At 42.3% G+C, this 16,936-nt stretch overlaps 1 protein-coding gene across 10 annotated transcripts in view; it reads right to left on the reverse strand.

Moving 5' to 3' along the window:
• SFXN5 (sideroflexin 5) overlaps positions 1-16,936 on the reverse strand; it is a 128,008-nt gene that overhangs the window by 67,576 nt on the left and 43,496 nt on the right. For 8 of the 10 annotated variants that reach the window (XR_011255764.1, XR_011255765.1, XM_069583687.1 and 5 more), the window contains exon 6: positions 15,069-15,094. The exons of the other annotated variants lie outside the window; for them this stretch is intronic. Coding sequence is in view for 6 of the 8 variants with exons in the window: in XM_069583687.1 (XP_069439788.1) it covers positions 15,069-15,094 (26 nt within the window). In the remaining 2 variants the exon portion in view is untranslated. The remainder of the gene's footprint in view (positions 1-15,068; positions 15,095-16,936) is intronic. 10 annotated transcript variants of the gene reach the window in all.

Below are 16,936 nucleotides of genomic sequence, written 5' to 3' on the forward strand. Positions count from 1 at the left end.
GGCAGCTGTCCTCTCTGCACATCTGTCTGCCTTTGCTTCCTCTTCCCCTTGGGTGGCCGGCCACAGGCCCTCGTAACCAGTGCTCAGACTCTGGCGGTGGGAGGAGCTGGACTCCAGTTCTGGTTCTTATACGTACTGGCTGTGTGACCACACACAAGTAACTCGAGGTCTTTGTGCCTCTGTTTTTTCATCTGTTAAATGGGGACAGTCCTGGTACGTCTCTGAATGACCAGAAGAAGAAGTGAGGCATGGCAAGAATTGGGCACGGTGTCTGGAACGGAGCATGCACCCCGCCCCCTGCCCCAGGTGTTAGGTGTTAGTATCGGTCCTCTCCTTCTATCTCATTCTTTTCCAGTCTTTGCTCTTCTCTCGTGTCTCTGACCTTCACAGTCCACATTACACAATTGAGCAACATTTAGTCCACAAAGGGTAGTGAACTCCTGGTGGTAGAATCAGGGCTTTTCTCTCTGATGTTCCCCAAAGCACTCAGCACACACTGGAAGAACATCGCTAGCTCATTATTAAGGACATTAACTCATTCTTGGCCAGGGAAAAGATCTATGATGGATTGTGACAATGATCACCGTCATCCATCTCTGTCTTACTCCTTTCATTAAAGTCTGATTGCATGAGGCTGTTGGCCTTTGAAGAGGGGGCAGACTGAGTTTGGTCCCTGCACACCCATGCCAGGGGAGGAATTTGTTTCCGTGCTCTTGGTATTGCTTTGGCCAGTGGCATGTGGGAGGAAGCAGCAGTGTGCCAGTTCGAAGCCCAGGCCTCAGAGATCTTATTTATGCTGGCCCTCCGTGCTCCTAACGTCGCCAAGAGGTGACATGCCCTGACCAGTGTTCTCATTCATTGAAGGAGGATAAGATGTGAGGAGCAGAGTCCAGCCTGGTTGAGCTGACTCCCAGTTGACCCCAGACCTGTAGTGAGAAGCAAAACTGCCTCAATCAAGCCCAGTCTAGACCAGCCAAACTCCCAGGTAACTGCAGATCCCTAAGAATGAATGCTATGGCTGCTGCTGCCATGTTGTGGATGTTTGTTACACAGCACTATAGTAGCAATAGCTGACTGGTATAGGGATTCCTTCATATAGTGAATATGCTGTCCTTCCTGGGCAAAATTCGGTATCTCTACTAGTGCACCTGTACCACTACTAATGTCTTCCCTCATGATGCTGTTTCCTGAGCAGCCCAGCTTGTCAACCGACTCCAACTGGTGACCACTGGCCCAGTTTTGGGGCCACCCTGGCTGGTCCAGAAAGAAGGGAAGTTTGTAACTGAGCCTCATCTCAGGATAGAATGAGGAAAGGGCCACAGTTCTAGCCACTGTGATATTGGGACTCAGAACTGAGCAGCCTCCCACCCCTTGGGCTGGCACTCATATGAAAATGATTCAAGTGATAAGAAAAAGAAAACTTTAAAAGTATAAAAAAAATTCAAAGGGTAAGCAGGGTGTGTGTCTAAACGACTGAGTGGTGAAATTTAAGTCAGGGGAAGACTGTAGGTACAGAATCGTCTTGCTTGGCAGGAAAATGGCAGAAATATTAGTCCTGCCACCCTCCACCCCATCTTCATTCGGCTAGTCCCTCCTCACCTCTGGCTTTCCGGTCAGTTGTCACCTCCTCCAGGAAGCCCCCACCAGCCCTCAAGGTGACGTGGGTCTCCGTCACACGCTCTCTCAGCACCCTGCCTGCCTTCTTTGCAGTATTTTATCTTGGTAGTAAATATATGTTTAAAATCTGTCTTCCTTGAGAGCTTCCAGATGCTTCAGAGGGATGAGACCACATAACTTTCACTTCTCAAATACCTGGGAGTCCTCGCCGGCAAAGCAACAGTCCTTTAGCATCACACGCTTTTCCTCCACACTGATGCACTCAGTTCTAAAATATTCCTCTTCATTTTCAAAAGACCTTGCATGGGCTCCGGTACTCAACAACTTGCCTGCTTTTTCCTTCGACTTTGTCTCCATCTTCTGATTTCTAAAGCTAATGGTCCGAAAAGTAACACTCAGGCGCATTAGGGGTGCTGCTATTTAAAGCAGCCCAACCAGTTCAAGAAAATATCTTTTGTCAAATGAATGTTTGTCCCTGACTGGTCCATTCCAGTGTAACTGAACCCCGCCTCTTGGATGGTATAAACTAAGCCAGAGCTGCAGTCAGAAGCAAACCAGACACCAGCCATTTTGGTGTCTGATCACAATGGAGAAAATTGGGGTTGGGATTGAAATGTGTGAAAAAGTGGAGTCTGGGATGAAGAGGGTTGGGAGGTGAGAGAAAGGCCCTGAGACTCAGCCAAATCCTCACGTAAGTGAACCCTCCATGGTCCACCTGTCCTCCCCACAGAGAGGATGTGACTTATAGCAGCACTTTTGCAGAAGTGGGGTTTCTAGTCTACACAATCATCTGCAGCATTAAAACGAGAGGGTTCAGAGTAGATAGGGCTCCTCAAGTCCCAAGAAAACGTCAGGTTTGGAAGTAACCTGAGACCTCTGAATTCACTGACAGGATGCTCCTGGTCTGCCCTCCTCAGCCTTCCAGCTGGATATGAGGGGTTTCAGGCTTGAGTTCCGAGACTCCCAGAATGACAGGAGAGAGGAGAGGAGGACGGCAGTGTCAGGGAGCTCAGGGCCGAGAAGGGAGACACAGAGGCCGCCTGGGAGAACCTCAGGCTCGCTGCCCTGAGACATTATGCGGGCCAAGGGTAGAGGCTGGCAGCTGGAGAAATGCAGAGAGGGCAGGATGGGGCCCACACCCTGGCCCTGCCTCTCCCAGCTGCACGTGCCCAGAAAGCACAGGGCTGCATATCTCTTGAAGGAAATCTGAGGACTTAGATGCCAATTGTCAGAAGCGATCACAGCTGCTGGGGGTCCTTCTGGGAAGGTACCTGAAAAAGGGGAGCCATGAACTGCACCCGCCTTGGGAACAGCCTTGGTGCACTGGCTTAGCCGCCATGCTTATGTATAAATTGGGATCTCTTTGCCACACATCAAAGGGGGAAAAGTTTCCATCTTCAAATGTTAAGCTTAAAATAAGACACTACATGGGTGCCAATAGATCTGTGAAATCTGCTGACTAAACTGGCACCAGCTTCTGGGAGAAAACCAGCTCGTTTCTCCTGAGCTCTGGGAGTGAGCGGGATGGGGGCAGGGTTACTCTCAGGCAAGGCGGGAGCAGCATGGGAGGGGGGTGTCAAGTCAGGGATGCTCACCTGCGCAGGAGGTAATTCGGATATTACTTCCAGAAGCATCTTAGCCAAGACACCTGCCAGCCTGACTCACCCCTTCCCTTTATCACTCAGGGACCCAGTTCCTAGCACATTCGCTGGCACCCCATTTCTATTTTGGTAAGCATTTTAGTGGTTTCTGCATGTGTATATTTCTTACCCATTCTATCAGAGCAGGGGCTTCCCTAAGGCATGGACTGGAACCTTCACTCCCCTTCAGACCACGCCCTTACTGAGATGTTCAGTGCTAGCAGGAGACAGCAGGATCTTAGGAGAGGTGATGTGGCTGGTGGAAGCCAGGCCTGGGGTTGAAGTGCCCAGACAATCACAGTGCTCCATCCTTACTGGGCAAGGTGGTGGCCCCAAGAAGGGAGTGGGACCAATGAGTCCTCACATTGCTCATCCACATCAAAGTGCCCAGATAGAAGGCCACAGGTTCTCCACAACCAGTGGCTCCTCCTGGGACCTGGCCTCTGGCCCAGCTGTTCTGAATCTTGGGATATAGCTACTTGGGGCTAAGAAGTGAGTCTCACCTAGGGAGGCTAGGTGAGTACTGTCATTTTGCTCCAGCTGCCACTGAGACCATCCCAAGTCATGTTGCCCATTAATCCCAATCATGTGTTCATACAGGGTGTCAGAGGCTAGGATTCCTATTCTCACATCCTACACATTTCTTCACAGAGGGATGTTTGCTCCAGGATGGGAGGCACTGGTCCTGGTAGGACATTCACAGTGTCTACTTCAGCAGTAAAGCCTTGAGCAACATGGGAATCAGCACCCACGTTCCTACGACACCTACAAAACAAGGCCGTAGTGGCCCTGGGGTGATTGATTTGTCTTAGGAAGAGGAGAGAGAGGAAAACTACGGGGTGTCCTCAATAACACTTGTGAACTAGAGAGAGTGTGAGCATCCCTTGGGTTGGCTAGATAATACCAGTTGATGGCAGCCATTAATTTTGAAAGGGTCCAGTTGACCTTCTATGAGGAATAAGCCCCAAACTCAACTTCTGTGGTTTGAGAGAGACGATACTGCCAAATGATAGATCTCTTTATTTTTAATCATTGATGGAATATTTGTTAAAAATTATTATGGAAGATCCTTGTTTGACTACCTATAGCTATTCTTTTCTTCTTTCTCACTAACAAATCCCTATAATTGGGGATTGACTATATATATCCAGCTAATTTCTAATGTAATATAAACAAAACTGTTGTGTGATACTCTGAAGAGGACTACTTAAAGGGAAATGACTCACATAAGAGGTACATCCTTTTACTTCTCCCTTCTTTCTCCTCCCTGGGATGTAGATGTGATGACTGGAACTTCAGCAGCCATCCTGGGCTATGAAGTTACTGACACTAGAAGCCAGCACTGAGAATGATGTAGAAAAATGGAAGTCTGGATTCAAAATGACTGTGGGTTCTGCCTATCTCCAAAATTCTTTGATCTGAGAGGGAAATAAATTATTTTGTTTAAACTACTATTGTTTTGAACTTTTTGTTATATACAAACGATCCTACTTCTCATATAATCATATACTATGCTACAAAGAAAACCATAATAAATTTCAAATGGCAAAATTGTAGAGGTGACTCTCTCTAAAAATAAGATAAACATAATAATAAAAGAATATATAATTTTAAAACACAATCATTTGGAATTTAAAATGTATTCTCCTGACTAATTGATTAAAGAGGACTCAAAGCTATAATTTCAAACTTATTTCAAAAATAAAAATATAGATAATTGTATGAAAACATATTAGACATAGCCAAGTATTTGATATATACTCAGAAGCAAATTCAGAGGCCTAAAGAGTTTTTCATTAGAAGGAAAGAATGAGACTAAATAAGAATAAATTCAAAGCAATAAGTTAAAAAAAAAAGCCAGCCATAACAAATCAAAGAGGAAAAGTGGATATTATGAAGATAAGAATAAATTAGAAAATGAAAACAGAAGAATCGATAAATACATCTACGAGCTGATTCCTAGACACAACTCTCAAAAATCCAGTTATTTTAATAAAGGAGATGGAGGTGAGAAGTGGGGACAAGACTCAAAGCTCAGTCCTAAAAAAGACCATTATATTTTAAGAATCAATATTTAAAACTTTTCTACCAAAGACACCAGAGAGTAAAGAAAGAATGGCTAGGAGAAGAGATTTCCAATATATATACTTCAAAGGATTAATATTCAAATATATAAGGAATTGGGGAAGGCAATGGCACCCCACTCCAGTCCTCTTGCCTGGAAAATCCCATGGATGGAGGAGCCTGGTGGGCTGCAGTCCATGGGGTCGCGAAGAGTCGGACACGACTGAGCGACTTCACTTTCACTTTTCACTTTCCTGCATTGGAGAAGGAAATGGCAACCCACTCCAGCGTTCTTGCCTGGAGAATCCCAGGGACGGGGGAGCCTGGTGGGCTGCTGTCTATGGGGTCACACAGAATTGGACACGACTGAAACGACTTAGTAGCAGCAGCAGCATATAAGAAATACTTACAAATTAATTAGAAAAATATAGTCAATGGAAGAATGGGCAAAGGATGTTAATAGCTAATTCACAAAAGAAGAAATGTAAATAGTCAATAAATATATGAAAAGAAGTGAGATCTTTTGTTGTTCAGGGAAATGTGCATAGCCTTTTACACAGCAAGCTCAATTTCTGGGCCCTTAAGAAATCCTCATACTTGTACAAGAAAAGCTTTATAAGGATTTTCCCACAGCACTGTTATTTCTAATAGAAAATTATGAGAAACAATCTAAATGCATCACTATGGGAGAGAATGTTACTCAGCAGGAAAAATGGAATGAGGAGGGAAGGAAGGAAAGAGATCTTTACATAGGCAAACTGCTAAGTGTAATTAAGCTATTTGTAGATAAATAAGTATATTTTTGTATTTTTAATGGAAAGATATAAAACAAAACAAAACTTTTAGTGATGATTCATATTTATGCAAATACCTAGAAAAAAGTCCTGAAAGTTCACACTAAAATTCTTACAGAGATTACTTCTGGGAACAGATTTGGAATTCAGGATTGTCAGAGGAACTTTAATACTTTTTTGCATTGTTTGAATTCTGAGTTGAGAGAACATATTCATGTATTACTTGTATAACTTTAAAAATATTCTTTAAAAAATTCTTAGTGATATTTTTGAATTCCAAAGAACATATTCATGTATTACTTGTATAATTTTATAAAATATATGGAGAAGATTTTTTTAATTCTAAGTATATTTCTGCACTCCAAAGATAAAAAGAGAAAAAATACCAAAAGATCCCAAAGGGAATGGGGGAGGTTTACCTATAAAGAAAAAGAGAATCAGGCCAACTATTGTTCATGTATAAGAGGGGAAAATAATCATTTCAGATATGCAAGGACTCAGAAAGTATTGCCCACACACTCTTAATATTATTCAAAAAAGTACTCTAGCCAAGCATAGAGAACACACACACACACATACATACACATACACATACATACACACACACGCAGCCTAAATACTTGTGAAGTTTAATATAGGTGTTAAGCAAGGGTTCAAAAAGCTGGTGAGATTCCAGACTATATGCAAAATCTGGGCAAGTGCATATGAATGAAATGGTAGAAAACAGGCTAAGATGGTGTGCTAAAAATCTCTCCCTTTATGAGTAGGATTGGGGAGATCCTATTTCCTATTCAGTTATTGATATTGATAAGGTAAATATCAATGAAATCTCTCTATAACACATTACAGGTAATTAAGGATTAGGATATTCCCCTTCCAAACTACTTAAGAAACAAAAAGGACCAATAAAAATTATCAGTCTAGCATAAATCAGGAAAATAAATGGAAACAGTAACAAACTTACTACTGGATGGCTGGGATAAGCGCTCACAATAACCAGTGGCAGAATAAATATGAGCAAGTTCCATTAATTATTGAAATTAAAGACAGTTTCTCAAAGTGGGTTAGAAAAAGAAGTAGAATTCAGTTCAGTTTTGTCTATGAGAGACATATACACAGAAATATCACTCTAATGAAAATGTGTAGGCAACAATTTACAAGTCGAACAAACAAAAAGGGAAGAGAAATGTTAACATGAGATGAAGTAGAATTCAAGACAACGATATTCAGAGAAGCAGATATTTCATGTGTGTGTGTGTGTGCATTTGTGAGAGAAAGAGAGAGGTGGGAAGGTGCAGACTATAATGGTCCAGACAAAAATGTCATGAACATACCAAACCCCACTGCACTGAAATGTACCCAGCAACAACTATGAGCAATGTAAGGAAATTAAACACACACAATTATGGTGGGAGAAGTTTATAATACTTGCTCAGAATATTTCAGAACAATGTAGAAGTTTCAGGGAAACTACAAAAGCATAGAGATGAGAATGATATGCCTAAACATGCCGATACATATTTAAAATACATGCATAAAATGAAACATTTCAAGTGTGCAGCGAAGTCCAGAGGACAGTATAATGAACATCCACACACTGCCAAATCTAATTATTTTGTTAAATTTTTGTGAAAATTTTCTTTTTGAAAGATGAAACATAAAAGCCATGAATGAAGCTCCTCCTGTCCTGCTAGATCCCGCTGCACTCTCTCTCCAGAGGTAAGAAGGATCACGAAGCTGTTGCTGACTGTTCCCATGAGTGTTTTTATGACTCCATGAAAAACATACCCATACATATATATTATTACATATTGTTATATGTTAATATATAGTATATATAATATCGCTTTACGTATTGAAACATTACATAAATTACACCAGACAGGATTCTTACTCTGCTATTTTTGTTCATTCATCATTGTTTTTGAGATTTATCAGTACTGACAATTGTAGCCCTGTTCATTTTTTTCTTTCCTGTGTTGTTTTCTTACGTATCACTGTCGCTAAGTCACTTCAGTCGTGTCCGACTCTGTGAGACCCCATAGACAGCAGCCCACCAGGCTCCCCCGTCCCTGGGATTCTCCAGGCAAGAACACTGGAGTGGGTTGCCATTTCCTTCTCCAATGGGTGAAAGTGAAAACTGAAAGTGAAGTCTCTCAGTTGTGTCCAACTCAGTGACCCTATGGACTACAGCCCACCAGGCTCCTCCACCCATGGGATTCTCCAGGCAAGAGTACTGGAGTGGGGTGCCATTGCCTTCTCCCCAGGCCTCCCTATCCATCACCAACTCCCGGAGTTCACTCAAACCCATGTCCATTGAGTCGGTGATGCCATCCAACCATCTCATCCTCTGTTGTCCCCTTCTCCTCCTGCCCCCAATCCCTCCCAGCATCAGAGTCTTTTTCAATGAGTCGGCTCTTCACATGAGGTGGCCAAAGTATTGGAGTTTCAGGTTCAGCATCAGTCCTTCCAGTGAACACCCAGGACTGATCTCCTTTAGAATGGACTGGTTGGACCTCCTTGCAGTCCAAGGGACTCTCAAGAGTCTTCTCCAACACCACAGTTTAGCCTGTTCATTAATTTTTAGTATCAATTTGTTAAGTTCCATGAAAAACCCTGTTATTTTGATTGGAATTATATTGAATATAATTTGAAGAAAATGAGTATCTTCATGATTACAAATACTTCTACCCAAGGTGATATATTTATCCATTTATTTAGTTGAAGGCTTCCAGTGGCCTTCAATATAGTGCTATAAGTTTTTCCATAAAGGTCTTGCATATCCTTTCTTGAAGTTATTTTGGGTAATTTATTTTTTCTTGAATTTATTTTGGGTAACTTATCATTCTAAGTGCTATTTTAAATGTTTTTTTAAAAACCAAAATCTAAATGTTTGCTATAGGCTTATAGGCAGACATTACTTTGCCAACAAAGGTCTATCTAGTCAAGGTTATGGTTTTGCCAGTGGTCATGTATGGATGTGAGAGTTGGACTATAAAGAAAGCTGAGGGCCGAAGAATTGATGCTTTTGAACTGTGGTGTTGGAGAAGACTCTTCAGAGTCCTTTGGACTGCAAGGAGATCCAACCACTCCATCCTAGAGGAGATCAGTCCTGGGTGTTCATTGGAAGGACTGATGTTGAAGCTGAAACTCCAATACTTTGGCCACTTCATCCAAAGAGCTGACTCATTGGAAAAGACCCTGATGCTGGGAGGGATTGGGGGCAGGAGGAGAAGGGGACGACAGAGGATGAGATGGCTGGATGGCATCACCGACTCAATGGACATGGGTTTGGGTGGACTCGGGGAGTTGGTGATGGACAGGGAGGCCTGCCGTGCTGTGGTTCACGGGTTGCAAAGAGTCAGACACGACTGAGCGACTGAAGTGAACTGAACTATAGGCATACAGCAATGATTTTATATATTTGTCCTACACCCAGAACTCATAAAACAGTAGTTCCCACAGTTTGCCTGTTCTCATGAATACTTGTGTTTCTTCCTTTCCAATCCTGATATTTTTCATGTCTTATTCTACTTGTTAGTCTCTTAGGAAAATGACAGATAGAAGCACTATTATCAAACATTCTTACTCTGTCCCAGACATTAAGATTTTACCTTTATTTGATTCATCTTTAAGAATGGTACTTGCAATGGACAACTTAATCAAATAATGGGTGGAACTCAAGAGGGAGGGAATATCTGTATACTTATGGCTGATTCGCATGGTTGTACAGCAGAAACCAACATAATATTGTAAAGCAATAACCTCCAATTAAAAAAAGATTGATGGGTGGAAGACTTAAACAGATATTTCTCCAAAGAAGACAAACAGATGGCCACAAACACATGAAAAGTTGCTCAACATTGCTCAGTATTAAGAAATGCAAATCAAAACTACAGTGATCACCTCACTGTAGAATGGCCATCATCAGAATGGCTGTTATCAAAAAAAAAAATCTACGAATAATAAATGCTGGAGAGGATGTGGAAACAAGGGAACCTTCTTGCTCTATTGGTGAAAATATAAATTGATACAGCCACTATAGAAAACTGTATGGAGCCTTAAAAAACTAGGAGAGACACAGATGTATAGAACAGTCTTTTGGACTCTGTGGGAGAGGGAGAGGAAGAGGGTGGGATGATTTGGGAGAATGGCATTGAAACATGTATAATATCATATATGAAACGAATCGCCAGTACAGGTTCGATGCATGATACTGGATGCTTGGGGCTGGTACACCGGGACGACCCAGAGGGATGGTATGGGGAGGGAGGAGGGAGGGGGGTTCAGGATGGGGAACACGTGTATACCTGTGGTGGATTCATGTTGATGTATGGCAAAACCAATACAGTATTGTAAAGTAACTAACCTCCAATTAAAATAAATAAATTTATATTTTAAAAAAATTAATAAAAACTACCATATGACCCAGCAATCTCACTACTTGGCATATACCCTGAGTAAACAATAATTCAAAAAGACACCTGTGCCCTATGTTCACAGCAGCACTATTTGTGACAGTTAGGACATGGAAGCAACCTAGATGTCCATCAACAGGTGACTGGATAAAGAAGCTGTGGTGCATTTATACAATAGAATGTTGTTGCTGCTGTGATTTAGTCGCTAAGTCAGGTCCAACTCTTTTGTGACCCCATGGACCGTGGCCCACCAAGGCTCCTCTGTCCATGGGATTCCACAGGCAAGAATACTGGAGTGGGTTGCCATTTCCTTCTCCAGGGGATCTTCCCAACCCAGGGAGTGAACCCACATTTCCTGCATTGGCAGGCGGATTCTTTACTACTGAGCCACCAGGGAAGTCCCACAATGGAATATTACTCAGTCGTAAAGCAGAAGGAACTCGAATCAGTTAAAGTGAGGTGGATGAACCTACAGCCTGTTATACAGAGTGAAGTAAGTTTGAAAGAGAAAAACAAATATTGTACATTAGTGAATATACATGGAATCCAGAAAAATGGTATTGATGAACCTATTTCCAGGGCAGGAGTAGAGGCACGACATAGAGAATGAACTTGTGGACACAGTAGGAGAAAGAGACAAATTGAGACAGTAGCATTGACATAGACACTCCCACGTGTGAAACAGATCACTCAGCTCAGTGCTCTGTGACGCCCTAGAGAGCTGGGATGGGGGTAGGGTGGGAGGGAAGCTCAAGACGGAGGGGACGCATGGATACTTAAAGCTGATTCATGTTGCTGTACATCAGAAACCAACACAAAATAGCAAAGCAATTATCCTCCAAATAAAAAATGTTTTAAAGAATAGTGTTCGCTATGGGGTTTGGTGGTTTTCCTCTTTTTTGACAGATATTCTATTAAGTTAATGAACCTCCTCTCTAGACCTAAATAATCTTTTTTAAAAAATTATAAATGGAGTTATATTGTATCAAATGATTTTTCTGTATCTACTAAGTCATCATTTCTCCTTCAATTTAATTAACTACATTAATACATTCTCTAATGCTACCATTTTTGGTAAATATTATATGATATATTTTAATACATTGCTGGATTCAACTTGTTATTATTTCATTTAGACTATTTATGTATAATTTCATAAGTAACATTGGCCTAAAATTTTCCTTTCTTATATCTACTTATTTGGTATTGGTCTCAAAGTGCCTCATAAATGAATTGGGGAACATTTCCTCTTTTTTATTCTCTTTAAAGAGTTTTGTAAAGATCGAATTTGGCTATTCCTTTGAGTGTGTTCACCTGAAAGATCATAGGAGCCTAGTGGTAAGTTCTGTTTTTTTGGTTACTTCTTTGGTGCATACATTTTAAGCAACTGATCTAATTTCTTTCTCTTTACAGGTCTTTTCAAATCCTGTATTTCAGGCAGTTTTTGGTAATCCATACTGTTTTAGAAATGTATCCATTTTTTCTAAGTCTTCAAATTTACTGCCTCAGATTGCTCAATGCATTCTGATCTTTTAAACTTAATTATTCTATCTTTTAGTCCTAGTATTGTTCATTTGTATCCTCTTTCTTTTTTCTTGTTCAGTATTGCCAGAAATGACTATTTAATTACTCCTTACAGAAAAGCTACAAATTTACCCTTAATATATATTTCCAACAATATCAAAACACATATGTACAAGAGTATCTATTCTTGCTTATTCATACTGGCAAAATAATGGAAACAATCTAAATGTCCATATGTAGGAAAATACTGGAGTGGGTAGCCATTCCCTTCTGCAGGGGATTTCCCGACCCAGGGATTGAACGCAGGGTCTCCCACACTGCAGGCAGGTCTTTATTGTCTGAGCCACCGGGGAAGCCATTTAAGAAAATAGTTGAGTAAATTATGGGACTTCCACATAGCAGGTTATTATGCAGCTATTTAAAAAAAAAGAATGAGGAAGATCTCTGTAAACTGATATACTGTGATTTCCAAGGTATGTCATTAAGTGAAAAAAGCATTAGACAAAGGGTTATACAGTCTGCTGCTGCTGCTGCTAAGCTGCTTCTGTCGTGTCCGACTCTGTGCGACCCCATAGACGGCAGCCCACCAGGCTCCTCCATCCATGGGATTTTCCAGGCAAGAATACTGGATTGGGTTGCCATTACCTTCTCTGTATATAGTATGCTACCCTTTATAAAAAAGAAAGGAAAATATATTTGCATTTGCTTATTTTTACAAAAAGAAATAGAAGCATAAGATTATTTGCTTAGAGAGGATGAGTGGGAAGGACCTCCCATGAAGGGTTAGAGAGGGAAATGGAATTGTATTATGCCTTTTTAATATAGCTAGGTGGTAAAGAACCTGCCTCCTAATGCAGGAGACATAAGAGACACAGGTTCAATCCCTGGATAGGGAAGATCCGCTAGGGAAGGAAATGACAACCTACTCTAGTATTCTTGCCTAAAGAATCCCATGGACCAAGGAGCTGGTGGGTCACAAAAAGTTGGACACAACTGAAACGACTTAGCACAAAGCACGCAATATAGCTTTGACTTTTGAATTATGTTGATATTTTATATATTTTAAAAAATAAATCAATAAAAATGGGGAAACATCTGAAATTCAATGGCAACAGAAACAAATAAACCTAACTATATCTCAAATAAATAACATATACACACAGAAGAAAATAATTCAAATAACTTTTGAACACAGTCCTCTAACTATATGCTCTATATGTAGGATCTATTCCATGGACAAAAAGAGCTTCAAAGAAATCTTGAGGTTTATTTAGTACATTTTGGTGGATTAATATATGTTTGAGTGGCACTAATGCAGAAATGCTGAAGTTCTTTTATTTGTATATGCAAGATTTTGTAACTGAATAAATACATTGTTGTATTCTCACTCAGGGAGAAGAAAGATTGTAGGTATGGAATGGAAGGAGGGGATTAATTTTGAGATGTTGGATTGGAATTAGACATATTAGTCTGAAGTCATGATTTTTAAAAAGTTGTAGGTCCTAGCTCTGTCTGCTAAGAGGGGCTAGAAGCAATGACACGCCAGTGACAATGAGCACAGAGAGCATACCTAGACAGCCAGATATTGGTTTCTAAATACCATTTCCCTCTGAAGGGAATCAGGCTCTTTGGAGAAATGGATGAGCCCAGGTCCAGAGCAGAGAAACTACAAGATGAGTTTGCAATATCCATACATTGTGCCAGTAAGTATTGAAGTACATATTCAAAGAATAAAAAACATGTCATGTCAAATGGACAGAAAAATTGCCTGAAGGGTCTCTACTGGTAAAATTTAGCATAATTTTTATATAAAAATGAGTAATGACAAAAGTAAATTATTATCCATGGAACACAAAAAATATATAAGACCATACTGATAATTTTAAAACACAAGAAAGTGGGAGGTAGAGGGGAAGACCCTTATTTATAGGAGGCTATAAATTAATAAATATAGAATGATATTTATGAAATAAATAGGAAATTTTAGACTAGGTAAATATCCTGTTCCCAATCATTTTTCGCTTAGTGGTTTTAACATCTGTTGGCATCCTGGCCATCAGTTTAGGTGAATATGAAAAAAGTTACTATAAACACTTATGTATAGATTTTGTACGGACATGCGCATTCACTTCTCTTAAAGTAAATACCTAAATGTAGGATTGCTGACTCACATTGTAAGCATATGTTTAATTTTATAAGAAACTGCGATATCATTTTACACATACACCTGTCCTGAACCCAGTTCTGATTCTAGGATCACCCCTCTCACTTAGCTGTTGTCTCTTTGGCCTCCTAGGCAAAATGTAAGAGAAATGAGGATGTGTGGTGGAATATTAGGCAGCAACGAACTAGAACAAGTTAATACTACATATAACAATAAGGCTCATAAACAGCTGAATGAGGGAAGCCAGGCCCCCCAAAACGTACATTTATATAAGTGATTCCATTTATATAAAGTTTGATAACAGGCAAAATGAGAATATAATGAAGGAAATCAGAAAAGTGGTTCCCTGTGAGGACTGAGAGGGGTTCACAAGAGCTTTCTGAGATGCTGATAATGCTGTTTATCTAAGTGATGTTTACTTTGCTGAGCTCACTTTGTGAAAATTTATCAAGCTGTACCTTTATGACAAATGCAACCTTTCTGTACATTCGTTTTATTCCAATATAAAAAAATTTGAATAAACTTAATCTCGATTTCAAAACTGAACAAAAATAATGCTGAGTTCTTCAGTTTTCAGAAGGCATCCTTACTTTCTGACTTCCCAAGCTCCCTGGAAAAACTTCCCTGTAATCAAACCAGCAAGTCCTAATTACTGACAATCTATGGGAAGAGGTTTGATAACACACATCAAGAGAATTAAGAAGAGATACATGACGCTTTCTACAATAATTCCCCTCCAGGAATTTATCGTAAATCAGCAACTCACTCAAATATTTATGAATGGTGATGTAAAGCTATACACTAAAAAATATTTTAGAAAAGAAAACCCTTTGACGGTAATACTTACAATTGGCGTCCCAAAAGGAATGTAACCTGTGAGAGGACAGAGAAGAGTCAAGCTGTATAATCCTCTGCCCCACCTGCCTTTCAACCGAGATGCCACAGAGACTTCTGACCTTGATCTTAGCAGTGGCTCCAAGGAAAGGGCTCGGGTCAGTTAAGCAGGAGGCATCTCCAGCCCCCAGACCTTCTCCCAGCTCAGCCCTCCCCAGGACAGAGGGCTCCCCTGTGTCCCCCAACCTCTTTGTCTCTGTTCCCCTCAGTTCTCATTCTGCTCCAAAACCAGGGGCCCCACTCCTGAAGGGGGCCAACCACGGCTGGGGCACTGGCACTCTGCACTTGGCGGTCCTCCCACGACTTCCTCCATGATGTCCACGTCCCTGCCCACACTCCCCACAGTGTCTCTGAAGGCCCTGGAATGTCCTCCACCTTCCCTCACCTTGTCTTTCTAAAACATACCCTTACTTTCCTGGCATTATGACCGTTACTGGAGACTTCGTGCCAGAGCTCTTTGAATCTCTAGGTCCCTGGCTGGACAGCTTCAACAGATCAGGAAAGGGCTTGCGTGTGGTGCAGCTGGGCCCTGGGCTCCACCTCATGGCTGCCCACAGCCTCGGACTGTGACACGGCTCCCTCCTTCACCCTCACTGCTATAGGTGGGCATCCTCCTGTCCCAGCCTCTAGCTCCCAGCAGCCAGTCGGCTGGTGGCCACGCAGCAGGGAAGCACACTTGTATGGGTCACTTCTAGAGCAAACGCTGGTCTCCTGCGTATGCATACCAGGAGACCGCTCTCCTACCCACACCACTGGGGAGAGGCCCAAAGACTGAGGAGAGAGTTGCAGGATAAGTTTCTCAGCAGGAGAGTCTGCTATGGCCCCGTGCAGGTACTTCAGAGCACCCACAGCCACGGCTACAAGAACCTTCGTTGCCTTGGAGTTCCTCACGGCCAGGCCGGGGTCACCAGGCACTAACTGCCCTGGTTTACACAGTGACATCACCTGGCTGCCTATATTCCCCCACCCTCATGAGGTCGGGCTCTCTGCGGGTGGGGACGCTGACTCAGCTCCTGGACTGAGAACCTGCCCTGGTGGGGCTTCCCAAGGCAGCAGTCAGCCGCCCTGCCACCCGCCCCGCACCACCCTGGGAACTGGCGTGGAGGAGGCGGCAGCACCCTGCAGTGAGACTGGCCTCTGTTTCATGACTCTGGACAAGGACCTTAGCCTCTCAGAACTGGAGGCAGGGCAACCACGCCGGCCCCAGCCAGTGTACAGGCAAGGGCTTTCTAGGCCACTAAGCCGTACATAAGCTGTGCATTGCTTAGTTGCTAAAGAATCTGCCTGCAATGCAGAAGGCCCTGCTTCAATTCCTGGGTCGGGAAGATCCCCTAGAGAAGGGATAGGCTACCCACTCCAGTATTCTTGGGCTTCCCTTGTGACTCAGCTGGTACCTGGGTTTGATCCCTGGGTTGGGAAGATCCTCGGAGAAGGGAAAGTCTCCCCACTCCAGTATTCCGGCCTAGAGAATTCCATGGACTGTATAGTCTATGGGGTTTCAAAGAGCTGGACAGACTGAGCAACTTTCACTTTCAAGCTGTACATAGAGCTGTCCCTCTAGTGGCCACAGGGTGGGGACTTCCTGGGGGCAGGGATCTTAGACACATTCTCCCATTGCCCCCTCTGCCCTCTGGTCTCCGTGCAAGGGGAATCTGCCTCCCTGTGTGTGCAGTGGTGCAAACTCAGCCTGTACATACAGAGGGCAGGTTAAAAGTAGGATCAGAGACAAGGGAGTTAGACTGGGGATTTACTGCATGAAAGGGCTGAGCAGGGAGCGGGGCTTGGAAGGAAGGCATGCTGTGTGCGCAGGTAAGACAGGAG

Source organism: Ovis canadensis, chromosome 3, assembly GCF_042477335.2.
Source record: "Ovis canadensis isolate MfBH-ARS-UI-01 breed Bighorn chromosome 3, ARS-UI_OviCan_v2, whole genome shotgun sequence".
Taxonomy (NCBI): domain Eukaryota; kingdom Metazoa; phylum Chordata; class Mammalia; order Artiodactyla; family Bovidae; genus Ovis; species Ovis canadensis.